We start from the raw sequence: 16,901 nt of genomic DNA, 5'->3' as shown, positions 1-16,901 counted from the left end.
CTCTCTCTTAATCAGCATATATATACATACACACACGTATATATAAGTCTTTCTTTTTAAATATATATTTTTCATGTTGTTGTTGTTTTTTAATTTCATAGAGAGCCAAACCACTGGTGTAGTTCAGTGGTTGAACACGCACCCATGAACTCGCCATCTCTCTAAAAAATCTTTTAAAAAAAGAAGAGCAACAGGCTGCAGGCTGTCTTATTAAAAGCAACCAGAAGCCTGATCTAATACAAACAATGTAAAACACAGTGAGCAGGTAACCCTCCCAAGACATTCCTGCCGTCAGGCCTGCTGATCCCTACCCATTGCCCTGCCGTGCCAGGTGGTAGACAATGGTGGCAGAGGTCACTGTCTTCCCTGTTCCTGGTGGTCCCTGGATCAGGCTCAGCGGTCTTTGCAGCACAGTCTTCACAGCATAAACCTGCAGATACAAGTGGCCATTAGGGGGTACAGATCCCTTGGCCCACCCCCGCCCCCAGCAGCTCTTCAGGCCAGGCCCCAGCCACCTCCAGGATGATAAGAACCTGAGAGTGGTTGAGGTCGGGCAGCCCCTGTGCAGTGAAGCGCTTGGGCAGCTGGCACTTGATGATGACGTCCTCCACCTCGTGGCCGAGCAGTTTATGGTAGATATAGCCTGACACAGAGGTTTCATCGACAGCAAACGTTTTCAGTGCACTCTGCATCCTGTGGCAAAGTAATGGGTTGGCTACGTGCTCATGTAGGCTGGTGGTAAGCCCACCCCCAGGAAAGGAGAATCATTTAGAGCTGGAGGCAGACGCACCTGTCAAATGAGGTGGATTTCCACACGAAATCCACCTGGAAGTTATGTGTCACCTCCACAGGTGCACCCACACTGCTCCGCAGCTCAATGGCAATCTCATCGCCATAATCTGCAATGCCGAGTTAAGGTTCATCCTTATCATAAGCTGGGTTTACCTTTCTGAGGAGCCCTTATTTGGTTACCGAGGAGACATCTCTCTCCCATTGTGCCAAAAGTTAACAACACAGCCAGTGAGACCCATGTTCTGACAGATTCTGTCCAGTGTCCCGGTCCCCTGCAACTACCCCCCACCCAAACTACCCCGTGAACCTTGGGGTGTCATCCAGGATGCCAGGATGGATTGGCCACATCTAGAATCCAGGTTCTGACTGTGAGCTTCAGAGATAAGGTGAACATCTCAAAGCATCCTGGCTCCAGGTAAAGCATTGCTTCTACTAGTTATATATAAATGTGTGCCCTCAGAGTCCAAATGAAGGGCTCAGTGGCTTGAAACAAACTTGACTACAAGGGGTCTCTCCAGCCATGGCCATACTCTCCACCCAAGACCCCAGGACTGGTCTCCACAGTGACCAACACACAGATCCCCTGTGCTAGCTCTTCTTCACACAAAGGATACTATCAGGGACCTTGATGACGTGGCCGATCCCTTTCCACAGGGGCGCCAGGTCCCCTTTGTACCGCAGGCATATCTCATCCCCTTGCATGAGCCGCATGTCTTCCAGGAAAGAGAGAGCAAAAAGCGTTTTCAACATGTGCCTAGGCTACCATGGAAGAGTTCAAATTAAGGGGTACTTTACAAGGGCAAACTAGGAATTATGCTATTTATGGTCACAAATATTTTAAAACTTAAAATCACCTCTTAACCAAATTATGACTAAATCCTCATTACCAGAGTCAGTCTTGGGTAAAGTGAAGTAGGCGATTCTCTTCTTGTTAAGGCCCAGGTCCCACCTGACCGTGATGTTATCTTGAGTCTGAGCACATGAAAAATAAGAGCCTGTTAGCCTGTGACACAGACATGGCCTGGACTCCTGTGTCTGGGTATCCACAGGCATGTGCCCTGCGGCAACTCCATGAGCCATGATGCTGGGGTGCATCGAGCAGCATCCAACAGCCTGAAACACCAACAAGGGCACCCCTGGGAGAGAAGTCATTAGGACCTAAGAACCCGCAGAAGACAACCAGGATCCCCCATTCGACGTCTGCTCTCAAGAGGTCCTCGGAAGAAGAGAAGGAAGCCAGCAGCTGAGGGCACGGCCAGGAGCCCCGCGGCTCTTACTTTCTAGACATGCTCTTCGTGGGACTAGCACAGAGTGCCCTCTGCAGACCGCGGCTCCTTGGATCTGACGCTCGTGGCAATGGGCAAAGACTGCGAACCTGACTGTGAGGGACTTTTGTTGGATTTAAAATCAGGCTAGTGTCTAGCTCTGAGTGACAGAGCATCTGCCCTCGATCCATGGCTCCATCTCTCTAGGCACAGGGCCGAGGCCCATGGTAGTGTTGGCAGCCTGCAAGTAAAACCATCCTAACAGTCTCAGGAGAGATGTGTTAAAACAACCACACCCTCCTGCACACACCACATCACCTGTGACTCTTTCAGTTTCTTGTCATAGTCAGCCTCCAGCTTGACCAGAGGCCCAAATATGTTCTGGTACTGGTAGGCATCCTCATACCGCAGGAGGACATGCTGCGGCTCCTCATCCACTCCGGGCTTCTCTAGGTCCTCCAAGGTGGCAGAAGGGTTCTCCTAGAAAACAAGACCCGTACCGAGTTTGTCCCCAATTTCACCCATGTATGAAATTAACTACATGGAAGCTCACCAGTCACCAGAGGGATGGGGAAACACCCATCACTTCTCAGCACAAGCCAGTGCTAGGCTGATGCTGAGAAGGGTGCCAGCAGTCAGTGGTGTCAACCCTGTGGGAGAGCCCTCCTATCAGGAAGTTCACATGGTATAGGAAGCTGGATGCCTGCGCAGGCCATGGTCACACCTCAGCTGCTGTTCCTAACAGTCCCTAACAAGGTTACACCAATAGGGGTAAGTCTTGGCGATGATGCTCGAGGAACACAGCTGACATACCTACACCATCAAATGGCTGCATCCTCCATAACCATCTGGCCCTGAACTGGGAGGGACAGCACTTCTTCTAGGCTGCCAGAAAGACCTCCAGCTCCTCTGGCTGTGTGAGCAGAGGAGGAGCCTTCCCTCTCCATTTCCTCCTGACCCTACACTGCACCAATAGGGCTACACATTCTTCCCTGGCAGGGACAGAACAGTATCTGGGCTGCTGAAATATAAACAGGAACAGTGAAAAATTGTGGTAACGTAAAAAGACACCTTGGTAGACGAGGTCTGAAAAACAATCTTTTAAAAATATGTTTAATTGATTTTAGAGAGAGAGGAAGTGAGAGGGAGAGGAAGCGGGGTGGGGGGGGGGGGGGGCAAGGGATGGAGAGAGAGAGAGACATCGGTGAGAGAGAAACATCAATCAGCTGCCACCTGCACGTCCCCTACTGGGGCTTGAGCCCAAAACCAGGCATGTGCCCTAACTAGGAATCGAATCAGTGACCTCTTGGTGCATGAGATGATGCTCAACCAACTGAGCCATACTGGCCAGGGCCTGAAAAATATTTTAACTTGCCCTCAAAGTAAAGATAAATTTACATTTAAGATTTCTGGTTATACGGGTGCCTAATTAAAATTTCTATAGTTGTTATTAAAACTTTATAGCAAAATCTAAACAGAAAATCAGAGAAGGGCTTCCCTAGAGAAGTGGCTATGCAGACAGAGCAGGTGCCCCACCACAAAACCAAAGGAAGGTCCCCCTCTCCTTCAACTACTGGGTTGAGGGTCTCTGACTTTGGGTACTGTGACCCCTTTCCCACTGCACACTCACCACAGTTTGGTACTTCCCTGGCTCAGATACATCTAAGTCCCAGCAAAGTTTTGAAACACACTCACAGGGGAGGGAACCAAGATGGCAGCATAGGTAAACACCTATATTTGCTGCCTCCCACAACCACATCAAAATTACAACTAAAATACAGAACAACCATCATTCAGAACTGCCTGAAAGTTGGCTGAACAGAAGTCCTACAACTAGAGAAGTAAAGAAAGCACACTGAGACTGGTAGGAGGGGCGGAGGCCGGGAACAGGCTGTTCTAACACGCATTGTGCCTTTTTTTTAATTGGGAGGGAGATCATCTCTGCGGAGGCCACCTGTGAGGAACAAGGGGTCCCAAACCCACACCAGATCCCCAGCCCAGAGTTCTAGAGCAGGGAAGAGAAGTCCCTGTAACTACGGGCTGTAAACATCAGCAGGGATTGTGGCTGAATGACAAGAGGCTGCTGGAGACCCAGGTGTTCCATTTAAAGGGCCAGAGCACGAACTTACTCCGATTCCCAGCACCAGGTGGCTTTGGGGGACCCAGACATATATGGGGAGGAAGTGGATTGTCTGGCATCAGGGCAGAACTCAGGGGTGGCTTTCTCCCAGACAGGGGTATCACAAGGGTCATTGTTCCTGTGCTGGGGCCTCCTACATCGCAGAGCTGGCTGGCAGCCATATTTGAGTTTCCATCCACCTGGAGCATACTGTTTGCTCCACTCTGGGGATTCCTTGAAACCCGGTCCCATCCAATTTGGAGCCCCACCCAAGCTGTTTGCAGCAACTTTTCCATATGAATGGCCTGTCCTGGTTCAGGCTTCAGACTTTGCTAAAATCTCCCAAACAAGCTGCAGCTGGTGGCAGTGTGCCCCAAACCTATCAACAAAAGGCCCAAGACCCGGCACTAGCATCAGTCTACGTTGCTTCACAGCTGGGCCGTCCCTGGGCACCTCCAAGCCCAGTACAAACAGCCCCCTGCAGATCCCTCTGTAGCTCCTGCCAGTGGCCCCAGGCAGTGGCTGACTGCACCTCCCTGGAGGCCCTGGAGCCAGAGCACCCAGTGGACAGCTTCAGACCATTACAGATTATAACTCTACACATCCACAAGAGGCAGACTCAGTGAGCACCAAAGCCCCACTGAAGCAAGACCTGCACCATAGGGGTGTTTCCTGCACAGTAGCTTTCCCACTGTAGTCGCAGCTGGTCCTCACAGCCAATTGGCCTGGAGGTCAACTCCTCCTAGTGATACCAATAGCAATCAAGGCTCAATTACAAGACTGTGCACACAGCCCACACAGGGGCGCACCTAGAGAGCCCAGCTCAGGTGACTGGGGAGGCTGAGCCTCTGGGTCCTACAGGACATCTACTACATAAGGCTATTTTTATTCTACCAATTCCAGGAGACATAGCAGCTCTACACAGAAACAAACACAGGGAAGCAGTCAAAATGTGGTGACAAAGAAATATGTAACAAATCAAAGAAATAGAAGCAAACTACTGGATACAGAGTTCAAAACCATGGTTATAAGGTTACTCGGGATCTTCATGAGACTTTCAAGGATCTTAGTGTGAATGTCAAAGACATGAAAAAGGACCAGTCAGAAATTAAGCATACACTAACTGAAATAAAGAATACTTTACAGGGATTCAACAATAGAGTAGAAGATTCCAAGAATCAAATCAACAATTTGGAATATGAGGAAGTAAAAAACACCCAAGCTGCCCTAGCCAGTTTGGCTCAGTGGATAGAGCATCAGCCAGCAGACTAAAAGGTCCCGGTTTGATTCTGGTCAAGGGCACATGCTCAGGTTGCCGGCTCAATCCCCAGTAGGGGGCATGCAGGAGGCAGCCAATCAATGATTCTCTCTCATCATTGACGTTTCTATCTCTCTCTCCCTCTCCCTTCCTCTCTGAAATCAATAAAAATATATTTAAAAAACAACAAACAAAAAACACTCAAGCAGTAGAGCAAAAGAAATTTAAAAAATATGAAGATAGTGTAAGGAGCCTTTGGGACAACTTCAAGCATACCAACATTCACATTATGGGGGTGCCAGGAGGAGAGGAGAGAGAGCAAGATATTGAAAACCTATTTGAAAAATGACAGAAAACTTCCCTTACCTGGTGAAAGAAATAGACTTACAAGTCCAGGAAGTACAGAGAGTCCCAAACAAGAGGAACCCAAAGAGGCCCATACTAAGACATCATAATAAAATGCCAAGGGTTAAAGACAAAGAGATAATCTTAAAAGCAGAAAGAGAAAAACAGTTAGTTACCTATAAGGGAGCACTCATATGACCGTCAGCTGATTTCTCAACAGACTTTGCAGCCCAAAAGGGAGTGGCAAGAAATATTCAAAGTGATGAATAGTAAGGATCTACAACCAAGATTACTCTACCCAGCAAAGCTCTCATTTAGAATTAAAGATCAGATAAAGAGCTTCACAAACAAGAAAAAAGCTAAAAGAGTTCATCACCACCAAACCAGTATTACATGAAATGTTGAAGGGTATTCTTCAAGAAGAGGAAGAAGAGATAAAAAATATGAACAATAAAATGACAACAAATACATATCTATCAATAATTGAATTTAAAAATCAAAATACACAAACAAGAAATCTAATGAACAAAATAAACTGGTGAATAAAATAGAATCAGAGATATGGAAGCATGGAACAGACTGACAAATCTCAGAGGGAAGGGGGGCGGGAAGAGATTAACCAAAGATCTTACCTATGAACACAGACAGTAGGGTGGTGAAGGCCTGGGGAGGGATGGAACTAGGTGGAGGGGAGCAATGGGGGGAAAAGGAGGGACACCTGTAATACTCTCAACAAAAAGATTTTAAAAACAAACAAACGAAGATGGAAACAAACAAACAATAAAATGCACTCACAGTCCTATCTACTAAGGCCCAGGCTCCTCTGGACATGTCCACCCATAGCTGCCCAGGGCCAGTTCCTGTCAGGACTCCTCCTGGTAGAAGCTCCAGAATCCTTCTAGAATGTCCTGTTTACGAAGACAGCACCCCTTGCCCTGCCTCAAGTCTACAGGAAACTAGTGCTGAGGAAGACTGCATTCTCAATAGGCCTCACCTTCCAAAGCTCCTCCAACTTGTTGATTTGCTGGGCTGTAATCTGCCGGGCCCGAAGCTGCTCCTGCTCTGAAGGGATCTTGACCAGCCAGGAGAGGAAGCAGCGATCTTGGATCAGGGGCTGCCACTGCGAGCTGTCCCAGTTGATGTCCTTGAGGCTGCTCTGACTGGCACAGGGCTGCCTACAGAAGCCCCGAGGAGAGAAGAGCCCAGATGAAAATGACCTTCACCCCAAGACTTACCTTTCACCCCAAGGTGGCAGTCCCTATCTTTCATTATGTGATCACATTACCTTTAAATTGTTAGTAATAAATTGCATCTCCCCACACACTTGAGCTCTGAACTCTTAAAACTCAAAACAGACTTTGGTTTTACAGAATCATTTTTATGATTTAACCAGAACACACCCAGAGAGTTACTTGACAGTCCTAGCTCTCCAACAAGCCCCAACCCCCGAACATCCGAACATCTAGCCAGTCAACAGAAACCATTTTAAAGTTCCACTGAGTCAGAGCTGGCCCCCGGGGAAATCGGGGAGCCCTCACCTGCACAACAGCACCACCACTGAGTCAGCCTTGGCAGGGATGAAGCCAAGCAGGAAGACGTTGCGGCAGCCACAGTTGTAACACTCCAGGACTGTCTCACCAAGGGGCCCATCCTTGTGCAGAGTCACCTCTTTGCATTTTGCCCTCACAAGGTGATTTACAATGTGGCTTAAATCAGGAAATGATAAATAGTTAACACTCAAAAGTTTGGCTTTTCACCACTTCCAATTCTTGAATCCCTGTTAAAAGTTCCGGTACCATTCACGGTCCATTAGCAGGGTTGGTCACACCTCATCCATCTGGTGTCCCAGGAGACCAGCCGCCCCTGAACTGGCTCCCCATTGAGCACAAATCCGCCGTGAACCACTTTTAAGGAGAACTTTCCTAACACATTTCACAGTTTCTGCCTCTCACCTCCCACCCCCTCCAGTTCCTGCTTTCTTAAATCCAACTATTGGGCCTCACTGAATCTACAGCCGCTGCCCCTTTCCCAACTCCTCTTGCTCCTTGTAGCTTCTCTGATGCTTCTTTCAAAGTCACTTCTCTGGCACAGGGCTGCCTATAGAAGCCCCGAGGAAGTGATCTCTGTGCTGGCTGCCAGGAACAACCGACTCCTAATATGCTGCAGGCCAGGAAACTTGATAAGCAAGCGTATTAAAACCTGAGGACAATAAAAAATATCAAGTAGGGGGCTCAGGGCTACTCTCAGGAAGCACAAGGGCCAGCAATGAAATCCTCTGGAATCCTGCTGTCTCGGTGTGGCCAGTTCTCATTTCCAGGTTACAGCTCACCTAATTCATGGACTGTGCCAAGCCAGCCTCACTGGGGCTCACGGATGGTACAGGCCCTGCCTCAGGCTCTCTGTAGATTTGTGGAACACTACTTGTGGCAGCCCTCTCTTCACATCAGTAAACTCTTCCTGTCACAAGGTTAGGCTAGAACCCTCTCTGGCCCCACAAAGTCTGTTATCAGATAATCTAACCATCATCATTCTCAGCACCCCCAAAATCCCCCACTCCTCTCTGGAGCCACCACCACTGGGCATGTTACCAGAACCAGTGGTTTCCTCTTATACCATCTGTATCCACTTCACCCCCGCTACAGTGGCAACAGGCATCCCATCAGCTTTCACTCAAGCCTTGTAAAGAGCATGTGATGCTGGTTGACTGAGCCTGTTTTCTCATGGAGGCCCTTCCCTCACTTCCCTGATTTTAACAGCTGACCAGAAGCTAGGGCTGCCAACTAAGACAAGTTTTATTTAATTGCTTTCCCTGCAGGAGAGGAACTAATGCAAACATGGTAACACAAATTGTCCAAAACATTCTGAAAATAGGACTAGAATCTCTTGTGGTCACCTGGAGATGCTTTTCCTTTTAAGTGTTTTAAAAACATTAGCCCCCTTTCTTGCCTTGCTCAGAACCCCACAATTTGCATACTGTGAGATGACCCAAGATCCAATCACTCTGTGTCCTTAGGCAGCATGATGGTAAGGCCTGGCCCACAGCTCCTGAAGGCACAGGAAGGGTGGATGGGGCTCTGTGCACATAAACCTGCCTGTAGATTTTTGTCTCTACTTCTCCAAAACATGAACCTCAGAAGATGCTGTTTCCTTGCTGGAGACCTGGAGCCCTGGCCCACTGAGACCCTGCTCTGCTTCTTGTGGCCATGTAATGAACCCGAGGTAGGAGCCAAGGAGTCCAGCACTTGAGCTAGACAGACCGACTCTCCCTACAACCTAAGCACCACCACCACACTGCTCTCACCCCAATACCAAACACAAGCAAGGGCTCAGTCACAAGTGCTGGTGATTAGGAGGGAGCCCAGAGCCACCGCTGGTCAGATGAACTTGATTTAATCTGATGATTCAGGATCTGGCCCGTGTTAGCCTCTAAACTACTCGATGAGCTCAGGCCTGAGGGAGCCTTCTCAGGAAGTGGCTCTCATGGATGCCCGTTACTGTCCTGGGAACATCCTCCCCGGGCACCCCTTAATGAAGATGAACAGGAATGCGAGGAGCTCATCTTGCAGAAAAATATAAATAAAAACTAGGAATGAGAATTAAGCCAACCATACTGGCATAATAAAAAGAATGAGAGAATAAATCAAGGGTAAATACATTAAGGCATTCACACAGCACCATCTGTTTCAAGTTAAACCCGTCACAGAGAAGGAAAAAAACCCAGGTTTGTTAGCATGATTTTATATTGTGCTTCGCTTTAGCATTTCCATAATTTACACACAAATCTGAGCACAGTCTGATTAAAGACACATGGCAGTCTGATACCTACCTGCCAGAAGTATTTCCACGTCCGTTACAGAACCACTTCTTGCTGGTATTACAGTAAACCACGCAAGCAGGATCATGTATTCCACAGTAACTAAAAAGTAAAAATGAACAGTTAAAGCTGGAAGATCGCTCTCTGGTTTTAATTTGGCAGAATGTAAAATTTTTTCCTCTTACAACATTTTAAAGTTTTTCATTAAAAACATACTCAAGCCCAACGTTCCTACTAACAAAATCCAATCAGTTAACTATTGAGGTTTCCTGGTCCTGTGAATGCAGAAAGGAGCTGGGGTACTGTCGAGACACTGAGAGATAATGCAGGCTGCAGCAAAGCCCCTTCCAAGAGGGGAGCAAGTGCTGTGCGGGGTGCCAAGTGAGCCCAACACCCCAAAGGCAACCTGGTCACTCCTATGGCCTTCAGTTTCAGGAATGTAACTTATGAAAGCGGTGTCCGTAGGTAGCTCTGGGCACTTGGAAAGTGAGCTGTGACCATGCTTTGTTCACACTCCAGCAGAGGGCACCATGCTCCCAGGAATGCTCAACTCGGACCCAGCAGCAGAGGCTCCTGGGTGACAGAGCTCAGCTCCAAAAGAGCACATCAGGAGAGTCCACCACCACAATACCCCCCACCTTGTTTTTCTAAAAGTTAACATACCCAAAACAAAACCACTGGCTCTCCAGAGTCTGTACGTGTATGAAGCCAAGATTCGGTCTCAAACCAGAATGTGCTTCAACCAAGAACCTTCCCACCAAACCCTCCACACATGGACACCCGGGAGGACCAAGGAGTTATATAGACTGTAACCACTTGCAGCTTCACCAGGACTGGCAACTGTGTATATAACAGGAACACTAATACCTCACTCATATATATGGAAAAACATTTATAAATGAGCCCTGGCTGATGTTTCTCAGTGGTTAGAGCATCGGCCCATGCACCATAGGATCACAGGTTTGATTCCCAGTCAAGGGCATGTATCTGGGTTGTAGGTTCAATCCCAGACCCTGGTCAGGGTGGGAGGCAACTAAGTGATGTCTTCCTCTGATGTTGACGTTTCCCTCCCCCTCCCCACTCCTACTCTTTAAAAAAAATCAACGGGAAAAAATATCCTCCAATGAGGACTAACAAACATCAAAAACAAACATTTGTAATGAGAGTGAACAAAGAGCTAAAATAAGGTAAACTGGGGGAACTGGGGGCGGGAGGATACAGCGCTCTGTCCCTTGGTGGGTAGACACTGGGGGCAGTGTGCCCAAAGGGCAGGCAGGGCTGAATAGAAGTCCAGGCTCAAAGCTGCCCCAACTGGCTGAGTGCCCTAAGCAAGATCATTTTACCTCTTTTGGTCTCAATTTCCTCTTGTGCATGTAACAAAAAAGCAAGAATAAGTCTAAACATAAGGGATGGGTCCTGCTCTCAATGAGAATTCCAAATTTGGTCAATATGCAGGTCTACCCACTAACTGTCCACTTCCAACTTTTCAGGAAGCAGACATTTTAAAGAATCCGACAGTAATCTCTCTGTAAGAGAAATCTTAGTGGCTCTATTTACCCTATAAACCCAAATGCTCACCCAATGAGAAGAGTTCTTCCTGATGAGTGAGTGAGGCAGGTACCAGGAACACCCCCAGGACCGGAGGAAGGCCAAGAGGGGAACCTTTCCCTACCTGCTGTAATAATCAGGGGTGACAGAGGGTGCTGAGCCCACCCTCCTGTCTGGTAACATGTACACTGGCCTAGCAACCTCTTTATTCCCAAGGACATGTGACCAACAGCGGTCTCTGGGATGCCTCTGCTGTTGATGCTCACCTGCAGGCATGTACTGGTAGGTCCTTTGTGTAATAGGTATCTTCTTCATCTTCTTCGAAGTTCAACTCGGCCAGCAACTGGCTGGTCTTGGCCACACTGTCATCCACAGCCCCATTCTGTAGGATGCCCTCAGGTCCTCCAACCTACCACAGAACAGCATCATCACCATTCAAGTCTACAGCCTTCAGGCATTGGGCATGTGGCTTCTCCCCAAGTGAGTAGCCATGGCAACCCTCCTATGAAGCGCTGGCCTGCTCTCCACTTTGAGACAGTTCAGTATCTTCTGCTTTGACATTTCACACTCTCCCCTTCCCTATCAAACCTACTCAGACCTACCCTAGCCAGTCTGGCTCAGTGGGTAGAGCGGCTGGCCTGTGGACTGAAAGGCCCTGGGTCCAATTCCGGTCAAAGACACGTACCTTGGCTGCAGGCTCCTCCCTGGCCCGGGCCCTGGTCAGGGCTTACGCAGGAGGCAATTGACTGATGTATTCTCTCATTTCAATATTTCTATCTTTCCCTCTCTCTAAAAATCAATGGAGCCCTAGCTGGTTTGGCTCAGTGGATAGAGCGTCAGCCTGCGGATTGAAGGGTCCCAGGTTCGATTCTGGTCAAGGGCATATGCGTGGATTGCGGGCTGAATCCCCAGTAGGGAACGTGCAGGAGGCAGCCAATCAATGATTCTCTCTCATCATTGATGTTTCTATCTCTCTTTCCTTCTTCCTTCTTCTCTGAAATCAATAAAGAAATATTTTTTAAAAAGGAATGATATCATATTAAAAACAAAATAAATGGAAAAATATCATCGGGTGAGGGTAACAAAAAAAATCCAAAAAACTATTCAGACCGAAACAGGGCAGACAGACCCAACCCCCATGGAGCCACAGTGACAACCAGGATGCAGAGGGAAATGCTTTGTTTCCATCACTGAGGACCACAGAAGCAAGAGGACTTCCTACAAGCCAATTATGGCCCCCTCTGGGGACAGCTGCACAATGTCAGGCCAGAGGACCTGGGATTCCATACAGTGAAGGGTCCTCCCAAAGCCTAAGCCCCCGAGTCAAGGTTGTGAGCCCTGGAAAGCAGTTATCTCCTTAGTAAACAGGCTTCCTCCATCCCAGCACCCTCTCTGGAAGGCAGCCCTTTCTTGATTACAAATTAGAAACTGAATGTTAGAATAACTTTCCAAATTCAGTCAATAATCTTACTAAATATATTATTTTATGTTATAACAGCAAAAACACAGTTTGTTTTTTTTAAGTAACTAAGTAACTTTAAGTAACTAAGCCATGAATTTCACAGGCACTACTGATGCGCTCACAAGTCCATTCATGGGTGCACAGACTCAGCTCCCCCAGGGGAACATGAATCCTAGCATCATCCCTACAGGAGCCTCAGGTGGCAGTCAACAGTCCAGTCATCTCCTCCCAGGGGCCACAGCCCACACAAGACTAGGTCAGGCAACAGGAGCTTTGTGTGTTGAGGAAGCCTAGAGAGGGATCATAGGAGCCCCAGGGCAAACACCAGCCCTATTCCCTTGCAGAATCCCTGCTACCCAGAGCCAGGAGACCAAAAACCAGAGCCAACACAGCCTGAGCCAGCAGTGCCACACTCTGTCTGAATCACTTGTACAAGCCTAAGGACAGCTATTCTCATGAGAAGGGCATTACATTTGGGGTGTCAGGAAGTCAGCATCTTGTCATAAGAACACCTATGTCTGTAAGGGTCTCAGCCCAGATCAGAACCCTATTTCAGTGTCAGCCACCACATTAATATGTTTTCAGGACGGCAGTAACCAGGTTAATGATAAGAGGCCCACTGCACAAATCTGTGCACGGGTGGGGTCCCTCGGAGTGGCATGTGGGGATCAGGCCCCAGTTGGTTCCCTCAGACGCGCAGCCCCAGCTTGTGCCTCCAGCCTCACAGCCCCACCTGGCACCCCACCTTTGCCTGGCACTGCCCCCTCACCTGCTCCACCATCCCACCTACGGGGCAACCGGTCACCCCCCCTTCCCCAGTCCGGCTCCCTCAGTGCCTGGGAGCCGGGCAGCAGCCCTGCCCCCTGCCCCCTGCCGCTGGTCACCATCTGCAGGGTGATGGCCTAACACTGCCTGCTCATCTGCTCCACCATCCCACCACAGTCCCACTCTCATCAGGGCCCATGGGGGCCGGCAGCACCTCCACTGCCACCAGCTGCCAGCACAGCATCGACAACGCCCGCCATGGTCCGCGCTGCTCCCTGGTCGTCAGCGCACATCATAGTGAGCGGTGGAACTCCTGGTCTCCCAGTAGAACAACCGCCCGAGGGGACAATTTGCACATTAGGCTTTGTTTGCTTTGTTTGCAAAACAGTTTTTTTAAAGAGGAAAAATCAAAATCAACTTTTAGATTTTATGCAAAAAACACAAAGCTGTAACATCGCAAATACCTTTGTAAATCGCTTACCTTCTTTAAAAAATACATATATGATACACTTAACATAAAATATACCATTTTAACTACTTTTAAGTATACAGTTCAGGGGCATTTAAATATATTCACATTCGTGTGTGACCATTCTCACCATCCATCTCCAGAACTTTCCATCGTCCCAAACTGTGTTCGCATTAAACACTGATTTCCCATTGGCCTCCCCCTGGCACCCACCATTTTCTTTTCAGTCTACCTGAATTTAACCCTCTAGGAACCTCATATAAATGAATCATATCGTATCTGTCCTTTTGTGTCTGGCTTATTTAACTCAGCATGTCTTCAAGGTTCATCCACGATGTAGTATGTTGTCAGATTTTCCTTTCTTTTAAAGCGAATATTCCACTACACAGATTCAGCCCATTTCGTTTATCTAGCCATGTGTCAGTGAACACTTGGGTTGCTTCCACCTTTTGGCTGCTGTGAACACGGGTGTACAAGTATCTCTTAGAGACCCTGCTTTCATTTCTTTAGGTTATACACCCAGAAGTGGAGCTACTGGGTCACAAAGTCATTTTATGTTTAACTTTTTGAGGAGTCGCTAGACTATTTTACCCAGTGGCTACACCTTTACATTCCCACCACAGTACACAAGGGCTCCAATTTGTCCACATCCTCATCAACATTTGTTATATTTCTGTTTTTGTTAAAAAAAAACAACCAAAAACACTCCTGACCGGTTTGGCTCAGTTGATGGAGCGTTGGCTTGCGGACTGAGGGGTCCCAGGTTCGATTCTAGTCAAGGGCATGTACCTTGGTTGCAGGCACATCCCCAGTGGGGAGTGTGCAGGAGGCAGCTAAATCGATGTTTCTCTCTCATCGATGTTTCTAAACTCTCTATCCCTCTCCCTTCCTCTCTGTAAAAATCAATAAAATGTATTAAAAACAAAACAAAACAGCCCTAGCCGGTTTGGGTCAGTGTATAGAGCCTCAGGATGTGAATCAAAGGGTTCCAGGTTCGATTCCGGGTCAAGAGCACATACCTTCATTGCAGGTTCCTCCCTGGCCTAGGCCCTGGTCAGGGCTTGTGCAGGAGGCAACCAATCAATGTGTTTCACATCGATGTTTCTCTCTGTCTTGCCCTCTCTTTTCCACTCTGCCTAAAAATCATTGGAAAAATATCCTCAGGTGAAAATTAACAAAAAATTAAAAATAAAAACAAACGAACAAACAAGAGTCATTCTAATGGATATGAGGTGGTATCTCATTGTGGTTTCGATTTTCATTTCTCTGATGGCTATATCTTTTCATGTGCTGTTGGCCACTTGTATATTCTCTTTGGAGACATGTCTATTAAAGTCCTTTGCCCAATTTTAATTTGATTGTAAAATTTTTGTTGGATATCACTTGAAAGAGTCACCTCTTCATCTGGTAATGCTTCTCCTGACACATACAGTGGTAACACTGGTATGAGGCTGCCAACAGGACTGGCACTGCTGGCTCACAATGTCTCTTGATGTAAATGTACCTAGACACATTCGTGTTGGTTTTCTGAAAGTGTGTGGCCAGCTCATGGCACTTGGATTTCAATTCATGGCAGTGTGGGGGGCATATATATCATGCTGAAAGAGGGGGCTCAGAAGGTGGTCTAGACCAGGATCAGCCTGCAGGCCACCCTCTTAGGCTCCGAATGGTATTTATATTTTTAAACGACTGGACTAAATACCTAAGAATAGCCTCAATTTTGTTTCTTGTCCCACAAAGTTTAGTATATTTACTATATAGCCTGTCAAGAAATTATTTACTGACTCCTAATCTAGAAGAACTCCTAAGACCTCTTATCAGGTAGTATAAGCTTTAACATATAAAGAAATAGTCCAGGTGGCCTGCCTCAGTGGTTGAGCATCAAACTGTGAACCAGGAGGTCATGGTTCCATCCCCAGTTGGGGCACATGCCCTGGCTGCGGGCTCAATCCCCAGTGTGGGGCATGCAAGAGGCAGCTAATCAATGACTCTCATCATTGATGTTTCTTCCCTCTCCATTCCTCTCTGAAATCAATCAATATATATAAAGAAACATTCTTGGTGGTATCTGAATCTTTTCTGGAAGCATCAAAATTACTAGTAGTATGTGAAATAAAAGAGGAAAGTGCACACCACCTGGGTGGCCCTCATCTTACCCACTCCTGCCTCACATTTCACCTCCTCTCACTAGGGAGAGGGATAAGGCACCTCAGGAGCATGTGAGGCTTATAAGAGAGTCTGACCAGCCACCAGCCAAGCATGACCAGCCACGTGGCAACCCTCTCTAAACCACACTGATCCCTTCAGGCTTAATAAGGGGCGGAAATCTAAGTCCACTCTTGGAACTCCAGGGAAACAACAGAATATGGATCCAAGTTAGGGGTACTATCCTCACCCCCCACTAAAACCAAGAAGAAGTACAGATTCCCCAAGGCCCCAGGGCCCGGAAGCTACCTGGCTGGGGAGTGTGGTATGGCACTCCTCACTCACATGCCTGAGTACACACATTCATGTGCAAACACTCCTAGCTCCCATTAGCCCCTCTCCTGCCAGCTGTGAGCTGGCAACAACACAAACTGACCTCTATAGCTGGGTTGTTAGTTTCTCCCTCTATTGCCTGTAAAGTTTTAATATAACATTAACCTCAAAAATACATTTGACCTTGCCCTGGCCAGCATGGCTTGATGGTTGGAGCATCAGGCTGCACACCTGAGGATCTTGGGTTTGATTCCTGGTCAAGGGCACATACCTGGATTGCAGGTTTGATCCCTGCTCCCGGTCGGGGCAAGAGTGTGAGGCAACCCATTGATGTGGCTCTCCCACACTGATGTTTCTCTCTGCTCCCTCCTCTCCACTCTCTTAAAAATAAAAAAGTCAGCCCGGCCAGTGTGGCTTAGTGGTTGAGCATAGACCTATGAACCAAGAGGTCAGGGTTCGATTCTGGTTAGGGCACATGCCCCAGCTGTGGGCATGGGTTGCGGGCTCAGTCCCCAGTAGGGGTCGTGCAGGAGGCAGCTGATCAATCATTGATGTTTCTCTCTCTCTCTCATCTCTGATGGTTCTA

At 47.8% G+C, this 16,901-nt stretch overlaps 1 protein-coding gene across 2 annotated transcripts in view; it reads right to left on the bottom strand.

Annotated features, from left to right (window-relative positions):
- UPF1 (UPF1 RNA helicase and ATPase) overlaps window positions 1-16,901 on the bottom strand; it is a 41,767-nt gene that overhangs the window by 14,488 nt on the left and 10,378 nt on the right. The window contains exons 2-11 of one of the 2 annotated variants that reach the window (XM_070416480.1): window positions 11,408-11,550; window positions 9,606-9,695; window positions 7,318-7,485; window positions 6,774-6,954; window positions 2,376-2,537; window positions 1,647-1,764; window positions 1,407-1,505; window positions 791-899; window positions 534-693; window positions 312-430 (exon numbers count right to left, since the gene is read on the bottom strand). In XM_070416480.1, the coding sequence (XP_070272581.1) occupies window positions 312-430; window positions 534-693; window positions 791-899; window positions 1,407-1,505; window positions 1,647-1,764; window positions 2,376-2,537; window positions 6,774-6,954; window positions 7,318-7,485; window positions 9,606-9,695; window positions 11,408-11,550 (1,349 nt within the window). The remainder of the gene's footprint in view (window positions 1-311; window positions 431-533; window positions 694-790; window positions 900-1,406; window positions 1,506-1,646; window positions 1,765-2,375; window positions 2,538-6,773; window positions 6,955-7,317; window positions 7,486-9,605; window positions 9,696-11,407; window positions 11,551-16,901) is intronic. The other variant, XM_070416481.1, reaches the window with a different exon arrangement.

Source organism: Myotis yumanensis, unplaced genomic scaffold, assembly GCF_028538775.1.
Source record: "Myotis yumanensis isolate MYYU_CA2020_CCGP unplaced genomic scaffold, mMyoYum1.0.hap1 SCAF_5, whole genome shotgun sequence".
Taxonomy (NCBI): domain Eukaryota; kingdom Metazoa; phylum Chordata; class Mammalia; order Chiroptera; family Vespertilionidae; genus Myotis; species Myotis yumanensis.
Note: the sequence above shows the minus strand (reverse complement) of the source record. Positions and strands in the feature narration are given on the sequence as shown.